General features: G+C 36.9%; 1 protein-coding gene across 3 annotated transcripts in view; it reads right to left on the bottom strand.

Annotated features, from left to right (window-relative positions):
- The window catches only part of HNF4G (hepatocyte nuclear factor 4 gamma), a 94,850-nt gene that overhangs the window by 37,865 nt on the left and 35,547 nt on the right, over positions 1-21,438 (bottom strand). For all 3 annotated transcript variants that reach the window (XR_015748954.1, XR_015748953.1, XM_026689183.2), the window contains exon 2: positions 1,913-2,078. Coding sequence is in view for 1 of the 3 variants with exons in the window: in XM_026689183.2 (XP_026544968.2) it covers positions 1,913-2,058 (146 nt within the window). In the remaining 2 variants the exon portion in view is untranslated. The remainder of the gene's footprint in view (positions 1-1,912; positions 2,079-21,438) is intronic.

The following is a 21,438-nucleotide window of genomic DNA, read 5'->3' as shown; positions in this document are numbered from 1 at the left end:
GAAGAAGATAAAACAAAATGCCAGATGGTACTTTGTAGCACAGATCTAGCAATACTTGAGGAAAAAGAAAAATAACAGAGATAAGACAACTAAAAAATAAAACAAGGGACTCACAATAAGGCAACAATAAGTAATGAAAGCTGGTAGAGGAGTAATTTCTGAACATCAGAATCTACATTTAGTCTTCTTGGGAATAAAATGGAATCGAGTTTAACATTGGAAATTGGAATAAAATTGGAATGGAGTTTAACATTAGCATATCTCAGGGGCTGCCACAAAGAAGAGGGAGTCAAGCTATTTTCCAAAGCACCTCAGGGTAGGACAAGAAGCAATGGAGAGAAACTAAAAAAATGACAGAAGCAACCTAGAACTAAGAAGATATTCCCTGACAGTCAGAATAATTAATCAATGGAATGATTTGCCTCCAGAAGTTATGAATGCTCCAACACCGGAAGTTTTTAAAAAAAAGATTAGACAACCATTTGTCTGAAAAGGTATAGGGTTCCCTGCCTAAGTAGGGGTTTGGACTAGAAGATCTTCAAGGTCCCTTCCAACTCAGTTATTCTATTGTAAAGTTCTTTTAGAGAAGGTAATTCAAATTTCGTCTCCTAATTTCTACTCAGAATTAAACTTTTGCATTAAAAAACAGAATGCAGCAAAGATGAAAAGCCAAAAGCATCAGTGACTGATCCTTCAGTGCATAAGTGACTTTTTTGACACTTTCCAGCTATATGGATCTCAATATATCTATCTATGTGTCAAGTTAAAGAGATAAATTCTATGTATCCTCTATGGTACAAATCCATGGAAATCTTTACTAATCTTTTTTCCAGTTTAATCATCTTTTAAATCCTTCAGTAAGCACCATACACAATCCATATAATGTATCTTGGACAACGTTGTAGTTTTGCTAAAGGAACCTTGCAGTGATCTTCAAGTCAATACTTCTTTTGGATGTGTATGTATTAGCAATGCCTTTACCAGTTTTCACTACTTTTTCATTTATGGCTATTCTGTCAAAACTGGACTTTGACATTTATGGCTTGGTTATCATGAGATAATTACTGCAATGTGCTTTATGTGGGATGCCCTTGAGCATTCTCTGCAATGGAAAAGCAGGAAATATAATTAATAAATTAAAATTTATTACACCAATATGACAAACTTCTTTGACAACTAGCATATTTCGAGGCTTAGTTCAAGGTGCTAGTTTGACCTTCAAAGACTCAATACTTCAGATCATATTATTACCTTATTTATCTTTGAATATTCTATGCAACACTATCCATTCATTCTTTATTGGGAACCTGCCAGCTAGGCTTGAAGGAAGCATCAAGCAATGATCTAATTTGGAAACAATGAGCAGCCACAAGTGGCAAAAGCTTGACCTCACCCAAGATCCAGGAAACCTTACTTTTTCATTCCCACAAGAAGGCAAGCAATCTGAGAAGATCCTTGTAACATAGGGAGAAGTCAATCAAATTGTTTATGAGTGGCTCTGGTTGCTTGGATCTGGTATGCTCCAAATATTGTCATCAGATATGTAACTATGCTTTCCAGAATTATTCCAAGATATCTCCGATGAATGCCAGAACTACTCTAGAAAGGTTTTCTGAAAGGCTCTGAAACTCTCTTGGCTTTACCATTTTTAGTAACAATGGCTTAATTTCAAATTTTAAGTTAGAATTTATGTTCTTTTTGTATGAGCTCCCAAATCAAATAATTTTAATTATGGATGTCAAAGACTGAGACTGGTACCTTTTATACACAACTGTATTACTGTGCCTTCACTTCAAATGTTACTTTTGTCTTCACCATATGTTCCACTCTGGGTTTGGAGGAAAGATAGAATAGAAATATACCAACATAACACAAAGAAATAAGAAGTCCTTAGCACTTATGTTGCTCTTACCTGCAGCTGTAAACATGGCTCTTTCGTATGCTGCGTCGGAAGAAGCCTTTGCATCCATCACAACTAGAAGCACCATAATGCTTGCCAGTTGCTCGGTCCCCACATATTGCACAAATGCCACCAATCACATGGTCAGTACTGTTCATACTGAAAGATTCTGCTGAGCCTGGGAAAGGAGAAGAACAAAGACTACAATTAGAAGATGAGTACTGAATAGGGAAGAAACAGAAACACAACATGGTGATTAAATGTTACCATCCTGAAGATTTTACAGCTAATTTTTCTAATTTGCTCTTAGCATTTATTTTATTTTATTAAAATTTATTAAATTTCTACACTACCCATCTCAACTTAGTGACTGAGCAGTTTACAATAGCATACTCAAATCATATACAGTAAATAATGAATAAAAGTTTTGCTTAAAAACAGAGTTAAAAACAGGTCAAAACCTACATGTGGAGATAAATCAGGTGAAAAAAGACTAGGAGGTTAATAAGGTAGTGGGAGTATCCCCAGGGCATTATGCTTTTAGACCTCCATGCTAAGGGAGGTCTTAATACTATTCTGTTAAAGAACAGAAAGAAGAGTGAGGGTTCGCCTCACCTCTGGAAGTAAGATGTTCCACAGGGCAGGGCAACAGGCCCTTCTCCTAGATCCCACCAGTTGAACTCCTTGATTGATGGGATAAATAGAATGTCCTCCTGCTTGACTCGATGGGACAAGTAGATGTAATTGGGACTAGATGGTTTCTCAGGTATACTAGTTCCTTGTCCTGAGTGGGCTTTATAGGTGATTACCAACATCTTGAATTGGACTTGAAAGCAAACTGGCACCCAGCGCAACTCACATAGCAGAGGTGTTAAATGCACTATCCTATGGATACCCAAAACATTTGCAGTGCTGGATTCTGCAGCAGTTGCAGTTTCCAAATACTCTTTAAGAGTAGCCCCATGTAAAGCACATTGGAGTAATCCATCTGGGAGATTACCAGGGCATGACAGACTGAAGAGAGAGCTTCTCAATCCAGGAAAGGATATAAGTGACACACAACCTGAAACTGAGTGAAGGCTGTCCTGGCCCCAACTGCCACTTGCTACTTGAGCAGAAATTGTGAGTGCTGGAGGACCTGCAGATTACACACTGCAATTCTGCAGATGTTTTTGGATTATACCCAAGTTATCTATTTCTACCAGTACTAACTTTGCTTTCTTTTGCCACAGATATTCTACTTCTACTTCAAAATGCAGGTCTTTGCATTTTGTATTTTCTCCAGTTGTTTATCTTTTATTCAGCTGTCTCCAAGTATTGCAATTCCATTTTCTAAACTTTTGTTGCCTTTTTTTAGTGTACATATTGATACATTGAAATTCAGTTGATCTTATACTAAATTTAGTTTATAATAGTCTATAAATAATCAAACTATTCATATAAGTGGAAAATACATTGCTTGGGTTGCTTTTCTCCAATTCTGCCCACAATTTTATTCACTCTTCCAATCTCCTGTTTTAAATCTCTTTCATTTGATTAATCAGCAGGTCAAATATATATGAAATATGGGTATATTTAAATAAATAAAATGAGTACATTCATCAAAATAACCTGAGCACATTTTCTCTGTTACTATTGATCATGATAATGAAAGGTCAACTCTATTTTCATTTTGTTACTTAATTTTGAAATATAGAATTATCCTTTAAAAAAAGTGCAACAATACTATTTGTTTCAACTAACATTACTGAATAAAAAAGTAATTCAGTCAAACATTTGTTCTTTCTTCTGTCTCCTCTTAGAGCCATATCTGCCTGATTTGCTTTATATCTGACTCAGTCATGGCTGTATTGGAAGGAAAAATAAATCTAGGCACTGACAATTCAAATCCAACTAAAGTTAAAAGTTACTCTAATCAAATAGCAAGAAATTATCTCAGCTAATTGCCAAGATTTATCATAGTTAATAAATAACTATTATTTGCATACTGGCAGTCTAGAAGTATACTGTACAACATGTTAAATATATCCACTCTGAACAGACATAAGAATATTTTTCAAAGTAGCCACTAATTCTACCCTAAGTCCAGTTGCACTATCTTATCGTAATAAGGGGATTGCTTATGTGAGGAATGCATGAAAAACATTGGCTGTGTATTCCAAGAGTATTTATTTCCAGCTGCCCAGCAAAAGTGCACAAAGACCCGTCCAGGGCAACAGCAACAAAGAAAGATTCTGGAGACAGACGATCACTTTAGTGACAATGGTAAAAGCATTAACTTATGGGAGAAGGCAATGGTAAGCCATTCTTATATTTTACCAAGAAAACCATATGAACGGAAAATATAAAATGACTGATGATATAGTGCCAGATGATGGGTCTCTCAGTTGGATAGCACTTGACATGTTACTGAGAAAGAAACAATGATCTATCAGAGTACTAATGGTGTTTATGATGTATCTAGATTCAAGTATTTAGGATGTCTAGTTGCTGATGGGGGAATATGGGGAAAGAAAAGCCAAAGCTGCATAGATAGAATTACAAGTAGCATCATGGAACATAAGCAGCATGAATGCTCAACACAGTGAAAGATAAAATGAAACAACTACAAATTGATATCTTAGGCATCAGTGAATTGAGACAGACTGAGATCAGACACTTTCAGTCAGAAAATCACACTATTTATTACTAAAAATGTGAAAAACAAAGAAGAAACAAAGTTGCTTTTATAGTTAGAAAGGGTATAGCAAGAACACTACTTGTCTACAGAGCAATCAATGGCTGAATAATATTGATTAGACTTGTGGACAACCCTTTAATATGACAATCATTCGAATCTTAAGCTCCAAATGCTCTAACCACCGATGCAGAAAAAGAGGAGGTTAATGATCAAGTTCAATGTTAAATTGACCAAACGTGCAACCAAAATGTGTTGCTTGTGATTGAAGACTGGAATACTAAAGTTGGAACATGAAAGTGGAAACTGTAGTTGGATTGCATTGCTTAGGAAACCAAAATGAAGCAGGAGACTAACTTCACAATTTCAGCCACTCCAGTAATTACTTCAAAGCCAACCACCAACCAAACAAATAATGTCTTTATACATGGATATCACCAGATGTAGTACATGAAAATCAAATTGACTGTATTGTTGCTAAAAGAAAGTGCAGGAGTCAATTATAGCAGGGGTCGCCAACCTTTTAGACCTCAGGGACCACCAAACTCATAATTTTAGATCCCAGGGACCACTAACCGGTAATGTGAGCATGGCCTAATTTGTGGGTGTGGCTTGGTGGTCATGTGACTGACTGGGCATGGCTTGTATGTAAATATTATAAATATTTATATAAATATTGAATTTTTTATAAAAAAGAGCAACTTTTACCCAAAAGCAGGCAAAGCAGGCAGATTGAGTTGCTCACAGAATCACAGATTCATTCAGAGATCTATCTATCTGCCATTGGCTAGCTCAGTCTGTCACATAAAATTTGCTTGCAAGCAAACTCATAAAATTTGCTAGTAAGCAAACTCACAAAATTAACTCACAACACACCATGCATGTAAATATTGAATTTTTTATAAAAAAGAGCAACTTTTACCCAAAATCAGGCAAAGCAGGCAGATTGAGTTGCTCACAGAATCATTCAGTGATCTATCTATCTGCCATTGGCTAGGTCAGTTTCTCAAATTTGCTTGCCATGAGTCTACACTGAATTTGCCTGCAAGCAAACCTTCAGTCCTATGTGAGGTTTGGCTGTGCTGAACTGAAGTTCTAAAGACTGGCTAGAAAGCAAAAAATCCAACCATTTCCTGGTTCCTAGCTAATCTAAATCTCCCGGCACAGCAGAACAGATGATGGTCAGAAAAAGGAAAAATAGCAATTTAGTAGGCAAGTTTACTGGGTAAGGAGTGAGTGGGTGGGGAGGGTTCCCGCAGGCCATGTGGGTGGTGCAGCCTTGTGTTTCTGTGCAGCCTGGATTAATTGCTTTGGGGGGGTGTTCTGGGAGTGAGATTTCTCCGTGGCCCACCAAAATTTTCTCACAGCCCACCAGTGGGCCACGGCCCACTGGTTGGAGACCGCTAAATTATAACAACAAAGATATGGTTGGTACTGACTCTGGAACAGATAATGAACTTCTCATGTGTAAGTTCCAAGTTAAGTTAAAGAAGAAAGCCATACAGTTTCTACTATATGATCTTGAATATATACTTACCATTTTTCAAAGAGAACTTCAGGAATTGTTTTGAAACTTTGAACTTCATTGATAGAGAACCAGAGCAGTTATGGGTTTAACTTTAAAAGTTATTAACTGACTAAGCAAGACTTAAAAGTTATTAAGAGCCTTAAAAATAACACAAGACTGTGCCATAAATGAAGAAAGAAAAGAAAGCAAATTGGGTATCAGAACCATGAAATCACCAAAAAGGTAAGCCAAAGCCAAGAAAAAATGGGACTTAATAGTTTCAGAGAGGTCTTAGAAAAAACAAGAAGCGATGGAATGTGCTCAGAAAAATGAAAATCCCAGAACATCTCATTATCTTCATTGAAAACTTATATACAGATCAGGAAACCACATTTTGGACAGAACATGATGAAACAGATTTGCTCAGGTTACCAAAGGTATGTGATAAATCTGCATACTCTTCCCTCAGTTGTTATAGTATATGGTGAACATATACTAAAGGAACCTAAATTGTAAGATGAGCATGATTTTAATACTGAAAGAAGACATATCAACAACCTGTACTATGCTTATGACACTACTTCACTAGATAAAAATTCTGCAAATTCTACCAATAAAAGTTAAGGAGCAAGTGAAAAATAGGACTAAAATTAAATAAAATGGCAACAGGTAGAACAACAAGCCATATAATTAGTAATGAAGATATCAAAATGGGGGATACCTTCTGCTTTTTAAGTTCAACTATCAACAGTAAAGAAATAAGCAGTCAAGAAATCAGTCACAAATGAGCACTGGGGAAGAGCAGACAGTCAAAATCATAATCAGAATTGTGAAAGCAGTGGTATTCCCTGTGGCATCTATAGAAGCAAAATTGAGCTTAGAAGAAAGAAGATTGGAATAGTATTGCCATATTTTAATTTTCAGGTTGAAGAATACTGTGAGAATACTGTGAACAGCCAACAAAACAAATGGGCAAAAGCATTAAATCTTCTCATTCAAAAAGTTCTCACTCAAGGAAAAAATGACTAAGCTTAAATTACCCTAATTTAAATACTTATGCAAAGACTTAAATCTTCAGAAAAGTCTCTAATGCTAGGAAAGAGTTACTTCCATCCATGAGATTTTTTGATTCCTATAATATGTAAATGTATCCAATTATTTCAACAAATTATTTTTACTGTATGTCTTTGTTTTATTATTTCCTAGAAGATTCATTATACATTAATATCTTAAATAGCTCTCCTATTCATCTAATATAGTTCTCAAAATTTAAGCCAATAGTATAAAAGTCTTACCAATTATATAAATAGGATTAATCCATTAATGGTAGGATTCATCGATAGGTTATATCCTACAAACTTTTCAACAATCAAAGATGTATTAATTTGTTAACATACATTTACTCATGAATAAAAAAAACAAAATTTAAATAATATAAAAATATTTTTTTTAAATCCTCACCTGAATTATGAAAAGTAAAATATTTGACTCACCCAGTCTCCTTTACTTCCTCACTCATTCATAAATATAATAATTCATACTCACCATTGCCATTGTACAACACCTGTATGGTTTCAAACTCTAAATTAACATAACTTGGATCTAAGACTTCAGAGTAATTTGCCATATCCATGTTCAGAATTGGGTCTGAAATTCTCATTACTGTACATAAATCTGAAAATGGTCCGTTTCTTCAGTCCAGAAACTGCAATCAACACTTGTTTTCCCTTAGTCTCAATGACTGATAATCAAAATATTGTCATTGCATAACATAGCACAATGGGTGGAGTTATGATACTAATTCAGCATATCTTATTCTAACTTTCCCCATTTTTATTATACACCTTTACAAACTTTTACACACGGCCACAAAAGCCTATGTTTGTCATACAGTTTATAAGTAGCAAAAACATGGATCAGTACTCTTCCACAGAACTTTTGTTATGTAGCAGCAACTTCACAATTCAACCGAAAGAAATGTGAGTCATTTAAATATCTGTGTGGAGATGTATTGTACATGTTTCTAATACCTTGGTTACTCTAGGATTTACCTAGAAGAGAAAGGAAAGAAGTGTGAGACCTTTCCCTCTCAAAAGAAAAAATAATTTGCTCAAGCAAACTTAGGAGAAAAAGGTTCTTTTAACATTTTAACATTTTCTTTTTTTTAAAAAAAGTAATGAGTATGCTTTGTTGTTAGTGCACCCATTCTACAAATATGCACTTACAATATGTATCTACAACTAGATCCTGAAATCAGAATTCCAGTTTCATGTTCTGGAAGTATTTATCAACAGATTACAACAGCCAGAAAAGAGTAAAGCAATTCATTACTTGGCAATGTACTTTCTGTAGAATACAGTATCCTTAAAGAGCTGTAAAACTGATTTGTTGCATCTCATTAATAGTTAACATGGTGATTTGAACCTAGGTCAAAGGAAAAAAGAGTCTCAGATATCTGAAGTTGTTAATCAAACACATATTAACTATCCAATGAGCACAGAAATATTTTTCTGTCTTCATTTGTTCATTTATTTCATCAAATGTAATACTGAGTGAGCTACTTATTAAGAGTACTGGAATCATCTTAACCTAAAACTTGATTGAGGACAAAAATTCCTGCCCAATTTTGAATTGGAATGATTCTGGCCTGAACCAACAAACTCACTACCACCTTGCTCTACACCAAAAAAGAAATTGGGACTTGTTGAGAAAAAATATGTACATAGTATAACAATAATACAATATATAAAAGTCTAACTACCACAGAGTAAAAACTGCAAGAATAACTACCCTTTCTTGGAAAAATTCAGCATTATACTACCTTTAAAATGAGGAATAAATATTCAATACTTAATAATGTTTTGTATTGAAAAACAAATCTAAACAACTAGTTGGTTGATAAGAATGCTATCAGAAAGCATTACAACATTATCAGTAAAAGGTCTTTGTGTGCCAATTATCCTGTTTTCTTATTACATTTAATCATGTACATTAATCAAGATATAAAATTGAAAACAAACTTATAAAAATCAAGGTTATTTCTTGCATACCATCTGAGAAAATAAAATTAAGCAGCAACTGACAGTTCTAAGATTGGCATGTTACAATTTGGCTCTGAGTATGTCTTCCAAAAGGACATTTGTCACCTCCTAACCAAAGGAACACTTTCAGATCAATTAAACCTCCTGATTGAAGAATAGTTAGCCAAGTAGTTGTTCATTAATAAAGTTGTTCATTTATAATCAGTAATTCAAAACTCATGCTTGATTATAAACATTTTATATAGATGATTAGATAAGTTTTACGAACATCTTATCCATGAGAAACATACCATTTCATAATAAAGTTTCACTAAGAGAGAGAGATTGGTGGTACATGTGTAATTACGGAGCACAATGCTAAAAATCCAGATTAGAATTGCCATTCCAAAAAGTATACTAAAACCTAATTGAATTGATTCCAATAATTTTCTTAATCAAAGGTCAGTTATTCTATAAGTCATTGGCAGATCACTTGTACAATATGTTCAGACTCATTGCTAATTCTCATTTTTTTTTCTTGTTTCTATTCCAGAAAGCCCCACTGAAAGCAATAATGTATTTCTAAGTAGTCCTGTACAATAGTTTTCTCCTAGCTAGTAATTTCTAGATTATAGCTCCCTGGATTTTCAACATTTCTAGAGAGTAATAGGTCGGGGAGATTTCACATACAGGGTTGCAAAGAAAAGAAGTCATAACAGAAAATATAGTTTGTCTGGATTATCCTTCTAAATTTGTTGAATTGGGACTTGGACAACCTGCTTGTAGATGCTCTGGTCCTTTTCTAAGAGATAATATCAGAAAGTGGTGGTTAAAGAGTGCAAAATCACAGCTTCTGTTGCCTCTCAGGATTCTAGCTGGTCTTTGATGGTATTTAACACAGGCTAATAAGACTGAAGATATTAGGTTTCTGAACCAAAGTCATGTCTGATGACAGTAGACAAATAGACAAAAATCTGATGGCTCATTAGTTAATTCAAATTTAGATACAGGAAGATATTCAGACTGAGTGGATTGAGTCATACTCTACTTGAAGACAAAGCCTTGAACATCGATGCTAAGATTAGGTTGATGTTCAAAAGTGGGGAGGATTGTGCTTTCAAGCTGGGTGTTGATTCCTGAAGACTGCCTGGAGTTTTCTTGGCAAGATTTTGCTACACTGCCTCCTTCCTAGGATTGAGAGAGAGAGAGACAGGCCATGGTCACCCAGCTGGCTTCAATCCTAAAATGGGAGTAGAACTGATGGTCTTTCAACTTCTAGCTTGTGCCTTAACTGCTACACCAAACTGGCTTTCTTAGCCAGAAATACATTTGCACAGATAAAATTATTGTGCCTTCTGTGTGCTTGTTCTGTTGTGTCTGACTATAATGACACATTGGAGTCCTGTGAAAAGCTCAATAACTGAAAAGAATCTCAGCTGGTTCAAAATGTGTGATTGATAGCTGGCAGTGATTACTCTCCTGGGATTCCTTGTTAAAACAGTTCCACTGCATATTGTGCATATTGTTCTATATATGAAGCTTATAAACTATAAATCCTTGTGCAACTGGGGGTCAATATATCTGAGCTATCACAGTCTCTCTCTTATGAAAGTCTGTTGGAGATGCCTTCTCTGAATTTCCACCCAATGTGGCAGAATTGAAAGAGATGGCACTCAGAAATTATGCAGCAAGGGAAAAAGAAATGGAAAGCAAGGCCATTGTTATCAGCCCCACTAAAGATTCAGTTTTATCAAGTTCCTTTTTCTCTGAATTATGCCCCAATCAGTCCTTGTAAGTGCTACAATTTAACTTACAATTTAACAAACCTAGCAATTGAGCTTGCTTATTTGGTCTGTCTTCATCCTTTCCCCTTTGATACCATACATTTTTTGTTTATAAGCCTATGGGTGAATAAGCCTCTGTTTCATTAATTTGATTAAAATTGCTCTGGGGGAATTTTTAGATGAAGGATAGAATGAAATTGCCTTAAAGAAATAAGCAATCAGATGGTATTATATATTGGTAGGTTATCCCTCCACTTCCCGCATGTACTTTCTCTTAATACTTTTTGACAATTTCTCTTTCTGTTTTCAAAATCTTTAGTATTCTTGTTTTATACATCACTTTCTGATTTTATTTAACAGATGTCAAATATTTGTATATTTGTTCATAAGCATTTCTCTTTTCCCATAAATTGTAGCCTTTAACTTAATAGAAAACTTTTTCACCAGTTCCTTTTTTAATATGTGGCTTTTAATATTCATATTTTCTAAATGTTTGTCACATATCTTATACGGGATGCATTTGACATTTAGAGAACTTCACCACAGATTACAGATATATAGTATGTGAAGAACAAAAAGTGGTTCTAATCAACGTATCTTAGATGGAAATGTAGTTTTTACAGCTAAATATGTACAAAATAAAATTGTCCCCCACTCCCTTTATCATTTTGCCAGGTCCTTCTCTTTCTCTAAGATTTGTATAATGTTAAGCATAAAACTCATATGGTAAGGCATATCATATCTTATCTTCACGGTTTCGGTTCCCCAAAATTAAATGTTAATTAGTACAATTCTACTAACTAGTTATTTTATGACTAATTACTCTGTGGAATTGTAATTTGGGATATCGTGAAGCTCTTGATATCCTGAAGCTCTTCAAATTCAAGGTGAGAAAGCATCCTCTTGCTGTACATTGCTGTACATTGCTTTCAAGTCTCAATGAGAACTCCCATCATTTAGGTAGGGTTGTTGTTTTTTTCTTAAACAAAGAAAGCAGCTAATGCTTACCTTTGGAAATATACCAATAGGTAGTTGCTTCCACCATGCAGGAAATACAAAATTCAAAAATTAGCAATTCCTTTATTTTAAAAAATGTCAGTCCCTCCTAATGAATGTATACTCTGTAGATATACACATAAAGCATAAATGTAGTTAGTTGTGAGGCTACATTTTATTGGCAGCTTTACCTGGTATATAAAATAAGGTGTAATACATCACACCTTATTTTATCTTCCTGTAGTCCAGAAATCTCCAAATTCGGCAACTTTAAGACTTGTGCACTTCAACTCCCAGAATTCCCACAAGTCTTAAAGTTGCCACGTTTGGGGACTCCTGCTGTAGTCCAAAGAATAAATTTTGCTTCATAACCAGAAGAAAATTTGTGGTTGAAAAATATATATTCCATGTTAAAATATTCATTAATAAAATTCACCTGCATTTTTTTAAAGAAAACTGATCAATTTAATTCTAACATGAGCTTATTTTACATTGTCCTGCAGCTTCCTGTACTTCTATATATCTTATCTATATTTGGGTGGTCCCAAATATGATTGTTTCACAGTGATTAAGTAAATCACTGTCTTTCTGAAATGATTATCAGCAGCTCAATATTTTTCAATTCAGAAATAGTATGGCCATGGCATTCGCTATTAATTTGTGCTTTTAAATAGACAGAATGGACCACTACAGTCAGGAGTAGACAGATAGAGAAGAAACTACACCATGTATGAAAGCAATGAAGGACTTGGCCTCTTCTTGTCTGATTACTTTTGCAGCTTGCTTTTTAACCAGTAAGCAATCTTAACATAGAAGAGATTTCTTACTCCTGCAATTTTTCTTTCTCATTTTTACAATTCTGGAGATTTCCAATAGTCATCAGTAGTCTGGAAACATGTACAACTAGCCTTCCTTAAATAACATTGACACTTCTAAATATTGTTCCTGTCTATGAGGTCTGAAGAGATTTGAGGGAAAATATCAACTACCACAATCAAGATTTGAGTTCTCAGTGCTTCTCTCTTACCATCCAAAATATCAGGTCGCCCGACTTTTTGGTATACCCTTGAAAAGCTATTTGGGTATATACTGGAAGGACAGAAGTTTAGGTTCAAACAATTCTGGGAATGCAAGCTATAGTCACATTATGACAGTGATTTTCTATACCCAACTTCTATGGAAATTTATTAGAAGGTTGCACCAGATTAACAGAAGGATTATGCAGCTGTACAATATTGTTACAACTGTTACAAGTATTATGTACAATTTCACACATCTTATTTTAGGGTTGTTGAATTGTTATGGCTGTAATTAGTTAATATAAGCCTGGTGTAAACCAGAGATTCAGAATTCCAAGAATTAGTTTTCCTTTTATCTGCAGCAATTTTGGGGAATTGGTGCCTGAGTATTAATATGTTCACAACTTTCTAATTTATAAGGTATTCAATTTATTTCTTTATTAAAATGGGAAAACTGCTCTCCAAATAGGAATTTATTCATAGATTTGTAATACATTAAAACAACTTTTTTTAATATTCATTAAATTCTGTCACAGAATAAACAAAATTATTTAAATATTCAAATAATAAAAGCAGAAACCAGAATAGTTTAAAAGCCTCTGTGAAACATATATATTTTAAATTTATGCATTAATCTATTTAATATTCTGAAGAAATAAAAAGGCCTTTGTTTAGCACCAAAAAGACGGTAAATATGGTGCCAGGGATACCTCGATGAAAATACTTCAATGTAATGGGTCTACTACAGAGAATTTCCACTTCCTCACAGGGGCTTACCATATTTCAGCACTGAAGGGACCTGGAACATGACGTTGAAGGTAGGTAGCCCACACAGGAAGAAGATTCCTTCATTATTTCTTCTTTTATGCAGTTAAGGGCATTGTATATTTGAAATTATCTGTACCAAGGAAATGTATCAGAATTCTTACAGACTTTTAAAAGAGTATGTGATCTGGAGCTAAAATGCTAATTTGACACAGGCTCATACTGGTTACTTTATTTATTTTTCATCAGGTAACAAGCTAATCTTTATTCTCCTTGAATTTTTATGCTTTTGTTTTGTTTTGGTCCATGTAGTTCTGACTACCTAGGCAGTCTTCGATTTACAACAGTTCATTTAGTGACCGTTCGAAGTTACAGCGACACTGAAAAAAGTGATTTATCACCATTTTTCACACTTACAACTGTTGTGGGATCCCATGGTCATGTGATGATTGCAGTGTTTTGGGGTCATGTGATTACCTTTTGTGACCTTCTGACAAGCAAAGTCAATGGGGAAGCCAGATTCACTTAACAACTGCTATGAATCACTTGTCAACAACTGTGTCAAGAAAGGGCGTAAAATGGGGCAAAATTCACAACAATTAGCAACAGAAATTTCGGGCTCAATTATGGTCATAAGTTGAGGACTACTTGTATGTATATATGGAAACCCAAAAACAATCAAATAAATCTAGGAACTATCATTTCACTTATTTGTTTTATTGTTTTGAATGAAAACCAATTGATCTGATTGTTCAAATAGTTATTTTTTTATGTTCATCTTCCTTTATTATTTTTTATAAATAATCAAGGCAGCAAATATACCTAATACTTCTTCCTCTTCCTATTTCTTGGAAGTCTTGGGAGTCCCTAGAGGGAAGCCTCAAGCACGTTCACTATTGTTCCCTGTCAAAAGTCCCAAATGTGTTGATATAAATAATTCTATTTTAGATTTTATCTTGCTGTCAAACATTTTGTTTTCATCTGAGAATCAAGTACTATATATTGCATTTTAGAATCAAGAACTGCATAGTGCTCCTGGCTACCCATTATCCTTCTTCACCCAGAACTGGGATTCTGGGATTTAGGGCCCCCAACCCTGTTGAACAATCTCAATCCCAGCAAACATGATCGTTATAGACCTACTTCGAGAGACCCCAAATACAGAGATGTATGTAGTAATAAATGAAGAAATAAGATGCCAAAAATTGTCTTAAATAAGTTGTTCTTCATTAGACTAACATTTTTTACCTATCATCCTAGCTCTCTATCGAGTGGAGAGGTGGCCTAGAGGTGGAGCTCCCACCTCATAATCAGGAGACTGTGAATTCAGTCCTAGCTAGTGGCAGATATTTCTCTCTCTGGGCACAATGAATAAATATCAACTGCAAACTCTGCATTGGCAACAGGAAGGGCATCCAGCCAGTAAACACTTAGCTCCATTCAGTTGCCCCAACTGCAAAGGATTACAGGGTCATTAAAAGACCAAAACAAAAAAAAATTCTAGCTCTCCATAAAGCTGATGTTAGGACTGCAATCTACTGAACTGGGATCCCTTAAGCCAAGGTAATTCAGCAAATTCAAACTGTTTTCTTTCATATGTCATTCGATCCTTCCCACTGTAGCAGAAATTATTTCAGTGTCATATCTGTACTACACATCTGTACAAGCTAGGGGATTAAGATCAGAAGGAACATGAACATCTATAAATAATCAATATCATCATGATTATATTAATAGAATGTGTTACATTTTTCAAATTCTGTTACTTTTGCCACTATAGCATCTCAAATAGACCACAATTATTCCTATTTTATGCATATGGAACCTAGGTAAAAATGGAACAATCAACTTGAAAGCCAGATATTGAATTCATGGCTGAACTTGAACCAAGTTCCCATATCAGATCTGAACTCTATCAAATAAACAAGAAGAGTAGAAGTATGATTTTCAAGAAGCATTAAATTCTTGGTAACTGAAATGTAATAACTGATTATTTGAATTTAAAATAAAACATGCATATCAAAGGCACAAATTCTTTTGTTTATTCAATTAGACAGCATTTACCTTGTGACAGGAAAACTGCTTTAATTATTATGATGTACTTGCAATTGCAATAATCGTAAAATGGATTCTCTTTTCCAAAGTGTATATTCATCTACTTCCTAAAACAAGCTTTTGAACCTCAGTGAAGAAACGTGCTGCTAAAATATATTGTACTCTTGTGATAAAATGTCACTATGACTGTATTTATGAATAAAATCCAATTGATTCCTTGAAAAATTTAATCTTGTGAACATGAGAGCTTGGTACAAGCTTGTTTTAGTTCTCTCATCTTTAGGTTGGCAGTCTTAGTGCTGTTTCTGAATTCTATTTTTGTATTTTTATGGTTTTATTATGGGCTGCACATTGCTTAGTGAATAGCACTTACTAGGCATCCATTACATTAAATAAAGAAAGAAAATGTGGTAAATCAGGTCCAACAAAATTCTAATGATCAAAGCAAAGCTTCCATTGACCGGGTAGGTGTTTTTTTTTACTTTTATTGCCCTGGAGGAACTGCACTGAATGCAAAATAGAAAGCTGAAAATTACCAAGCTGTCATTGGTTTTTTGAAAGCACTGCTGCTAATCCTATCTTTGAAATTTATTTGGGAAATACCATATATATTTATTTAAAAATTAATGTCAAAAGTAATTCAATACCACAGCTTTTCATAGTACTTGGATTAAAAATGTCATTACCTTGTCTTTTTAAAGAAAAAATAAAAATACTAGATTATAACAACTGTCAGTCTCCCAGTAGGGTCCCTTTTCTGCAATAAAAATCATAGCTGCATAGAGCATAATAAAAACTATGAATGAACCTGTTTTTAAACTTATCACCCATAATATGGCTTATCAATGCAAGGTAAATTAGTCTCTCCATCATCTGTAGTAAAGAAAAGTGAGATTCTCTGTGGGAACCATTTACTTTCTTGTATATTTCAATGTGTACATTTCCAGAGGTCTTACACATCTAATCTAATAGCCATTAGAAGGGCAATAAAATGGCATAAAGCCAGGAAAATGCACTAAAGTAATCATATTCCAAGTTGTTTATTTAGCTGTGCTTTTTAATGGCAGTCCTTGGAACCAGGCAATGCTTGTAGCTAAAGACTATAATATAACTAATTTTTCCATACCCATCTCAGCCCTCAAAAAAACTGCTGTAGTGGTGCAGTTAAATTATTAGCCGAAGAAGATCCAGATTCAAGTCCCCACCAATCTTACTGAGTGACATTTATCCATATCATTCTATCTCAACTCTACCTGGAATGAAAAGGCAATAGATAAATATATTTCAAGATCCTCTTTTAACACAAAGAATTCTGACTCTCACACATGAACAAATGATTTTCAGTGGCCGGTCTTGAATGTCACTGAAATTTGGTGCTAAAATGCTAGAAATAACCACTCTGATGTCTCATAACAGCTGAAACAAACAAGATGTAAGTGAAATACAATATTATTTAACAACCATCTAAAAGCCTGGTCATTACTAAAATGCTGTCTTTGATAGAACCTTCACTTCCTGTGTAATGCTTTGTAGTAATATTATGATATCAATATACTAAAATTAATTAGCATTAAGAAATAGGGACAAATCAAGTAATACTAGACTTCAATTCTTACAGTGAAGTTTTCCTATTTATTTATTTATTTATTTATTTAATATAAATAATGAATATGGCCACTCATCCCACAGAAGTGACTTTGGACAGCATGCAGGAATTAAAAGCCAAATGGTTAAAAACAATAGTCCATAACCCTGAGGAAAATGATACGTTCCAATTGTTTTTTTTAAAAAAAAACAAGTTTTATTAATTTTTTCAAAAACAAACAAATCATCATTAACCATTACATACTTAAACCTTTTTCCATTATAAATTTAACAAGTCAGATAAAACCTTAATTCTATTTTAAACCATTTCCATAAAGCATACAAAAACCTCTTATCCATGTTAAGTATGGAGAATAATGGAGACCAGACATCTGACCAGTGACTTCAACTCTTTAATAAAGTGATAAAACATAACAGAGCAATGCTATGGGCAGCAGTAACCCTTTTATAGGGTTAGCTGCTGCTCTATTAACCAATGAAAATGTGCAACAAGTTCAAACTACTAACCAATAAGAACAGTCCCAAAAGTGGCCAATCAGGGACTGGTTCTGGCCCAATCCCAAGTTGTTGTATAAGGACCAATCAAGTGTGCAGGTTTTCAACCCCTAATTTGCATTTAGGTTATTCACTTTTATTGATTCACAACACCCCTCCCCCTTGGGTTCCGTTTGAGGGGAGCTGTAATAAAATCCTCAAGATAGGCAGGCCGTTTGGTCTGCCTGGATGATTTCTGAGGCTCCACCGGGTTTTGTCTAATGTCCGGTTCCGGTGGAGCGTTTGGATGACCTTTGTTAACTTCTATTTCGCTGCACGGCGATTCCGTGCTGCATTCACTGTGGTTGTCTCTGCTACTCCGTGTTTCTTCGGGGTTTTGTAGTTCGTTTTCCCCCGTATTAAAGTTCCCTGAAAACGTCAACTCCCTCCCCGCTTCATGTTCCGGTGCTTCGCTGGGCTGTAGGGCTCCCGTTGACCTGCTATTAGTTGTATCAAAGTCAAGTCCCTCGATACTTCCTCCCCCTTGAGTTGGTGAACCGGGGAAGTCATGGCCGCTGGGTGGTAATCTCGATCGGAGCTGGTCTATGTGGCGTTTCCACACCCTCCCATCGTCTGTTAGCAGGCGGTAAGATCTAGGCCCGGTGAGGTGGGTAACGGTTGCGGGTATCCATAACGGGTCGCCGGAAAAGTTTTTGGCAAAGATTAAATCGCCTACCTTAAATTCCCGGCATTTGCTGCTGGAGCCGAAAGGTTTTTCGGTGCGAAGCGGGGTGGAGCCGGTCAAGGTGCGATCGTATTTTCCGCCCCATAAGAAGTTCAGCGGGAGTTTTGTTGATCACGCTGTGGGGCGTGATGTGCTGTAGCAATAAAATTCGATTGATTTTCTCGTCGATGTTGCCAAATTCCATTTTGTGAAGGGTCTTTTTTACAAATTGTACCATGCGTTCTGCACGTCCATTCGCCGCAGGGTGCGCGGGCGAGGTTAGCGCATGGCGGATGCCCCGATCAGCAAGATATTGTTCAAAGGGCAATGCAGTGAACTGTGGGCCGTTGTCCGAGACCAACACGTCCGGAAACCCGTGTGTGGCAAATAGTCTGTTTAATTTATTAATAACTGAGTCTGTTGTAGTTGTGTGCATTCGATGAATCTCGAGCCAGTTAGAATAGGCGTCGACAGTAATCAGGAAAGTGTGGCCTTTGGTAGGCCCCGCAAAGTCAATATGAATACGGGACCACGGTCCCCTCGGCGTTTCCCATTCGGTTGGGCTTGCTTTAGGTGGGGCGTTCCTGACGTCCTGGCAACATTGGCACGTAGCGACCCAGGCCTCGATTCTTTTGTTGATTCCCGGCCACCAAGCATAGCTGCGTGCGAGTGATTTCATCCGCACAATACCCGGATGTCCCTCATGCAATACCGCCAAAACAGTCTGTTGCAATTTGCCAGGAATTACGACTCGATTGCCCCACAAGATACAGCCTTTTTGGGAAAACAGCTCGGTTTGGCGGGCTTTGAAGGGCGCCCATTCAGGTGCTATTTGGTCCGTCGGCCACCCCCGTTCAACCCAGCGTAGTATGTGTTGCAGAACTGGGTCACGTTTCATTTCAAAAGCAATGTCTCTAGCCGTCAAGGGTGGTGCATGTAGAGCTTCGATCTGTAGTGTTGAGAGGGTTGGAGCTGGATCCACAACAGCATCTGGGAGCGGTGTTCTGCTCAATGCATCAGTGTGGAGAATCGATTTCCCCGGGCGGTGTTGCAAGGTGTAGTTGTAGGCCGCCAGGAATTCAGACCAACGGGTCATTCTGGGGGACAATATATACGGGGTTGGTCTATTACCCGCAATGATCCCCAGTAGCGGTTTATGGTCAGTGATTATTGTAAATGCACGGCCATAAACATATTCATGAAATCTTTTAACTGCAGCAACAATAGCTAAAGCTTCTTTGTCCAGCTGACTATAATTCCGTTCAGCTTTAGCTAAGGTTCGCGAAAAAAACGCGATGGGGGGCCTCCGCTCCGTTTGGTAACACGTGGGCCAGAATTGCCCCAACCCCAAAAGGTGATGCATCACACGTGATAGTGAGCGGCAGAGTCTCGTTGTACTGCATAAGTACTGAATCAGAAGTTAGCAATTTCTTTACTTGTTGGAAAGCATGTTGTTCCCGTTGTCCCCAAACCCACGTTGCTTTTTTGTCTAATAGTCTATGCAATGGTTCAGCTACTGTTGCTTTGTGGGGTAAAACACATTATAGAAATTGATAAGTCCAAGGAACGCCTGTAGGTCTGCCTTGTTCCTTGGAGTGGGTGCCTTTTTAATTGCTCGTAATTTGTCTTCGGTGGGATGAATTCCTTGGCTGTCCAGGAGATATCCCAAAAATTCTACTTTTTCGGTACATAACTGGCATTTATCTTTTTTTACTCTGAGGCCTGCATTTTGGAATCTTCGCAAAACCTCTCTGAGTCGTTTTTCTAGGATGTCTTTGTTAGGTGCGGTGATGAGTACATCGTCGAAATATGGAACAACGCCTTTTATCCCTTGTAACAACCTTTCCATTAAACTCTGGAAGATTCCAGGGGCGACGCTTACCCCGAATTGGAGCCGGTTGCATTTAAATGCGCCCCTATGTGTTACGATCGTTTGCGCCTCGGCTGTGGTTGGGTCTACAGGCAATTGTTGATACGCCTGGGCTAAATCTAGTTTGGCGAAAACTTTCCCGCCGCCCAGGGAATGGAGTAAATGTTGCACTACCGGTACTGGATAAGCACTTTGCTGCAGTGCATGGTTTAATGTGGCCCGGTAGTCTCCGCAAATTCTTAGGGACCCATCAGGCTTGATAGGCGTCACTATCGGGGTTTCCCAACGGGCGTGGTCGGTGGGTTCCAGTACGCCCTGCGCTATCAGCTTATCGAGTTGTTCGTCGATTTTAGGCTTTAAGGCGAACGGCACCCGACGCGGCTTAAGGCGGATGGGTGCTATTTCAGGGTTCAAGTTAAACGAGATTGGGGTCCCCTTATACTTGCCTAGTCCGTTCGCGAAAACGTCTTGGAATTCTTGCACGAGTGCTTCTTCCCAATCGACGCTTTCGGCCTTGTGGACTCCGGCTACAGTGATTCCGAGCGGCCTGAACCATTGAAGGCCTAGAAGACTAGGCCTACCTCGACCCACGACAGTCAGTGGTAGTGCGACGGTGCGGTCCTTGAATGAGACCTGGAATCTGCGGGACCCGACGACGGGGATTCGGTTGCCCTGATAGTCTTTGAGTATAACCCTTTGAGGGTTAAGGTCTTGGCGGCGGATCGTGGGAATGAGCTGTTGGAGCGTTTTCCATGATACCATCGAGAGGGAAGATCCCGAGTCTACCTCCATCACGCAAGGTTTGTTTTCGATGGCGACCTTTACTCGGATTTTCCCAGCATCAAGGGATGTAGCGTGGCCTATGGTGATTGTTTGGTGGGTCTCTTCCCGCCGGGTTTCTTCACGCCTGGTGGAAGTGGTGGACGGTTTGTTTCTGTAGGAGTGGTTTAATTTTTCTCGGTGTGTGCCGAAGAATCCTGAAGACTGGCATTCAGCCTGTCGGGGTTTGGAGTTTTGTTTGCTTCTGCAAACCTTTGTGATG

This window comes from Notechis scutatus, chromosome 3, assembly GCF_049901735.1.
Source record: "Notechis scutatus isolate UNSWTSFEM ecotype Mainland chromosome 3, rNotScu1.2, whole genome shotgun sequence".
In the NCBI taxonomy this organism is placed as follows: domain Eukaryota; kingdom Metazoa; phylum Chordata; class Lepidosauria; order Squamata; family Elapidae; genus Notechis; species Notechis scutatus.
Note: the sequence above shows the minus strand (reverse complement) of the source record. Positions and strands in the feature narration are given on the sequence as shown.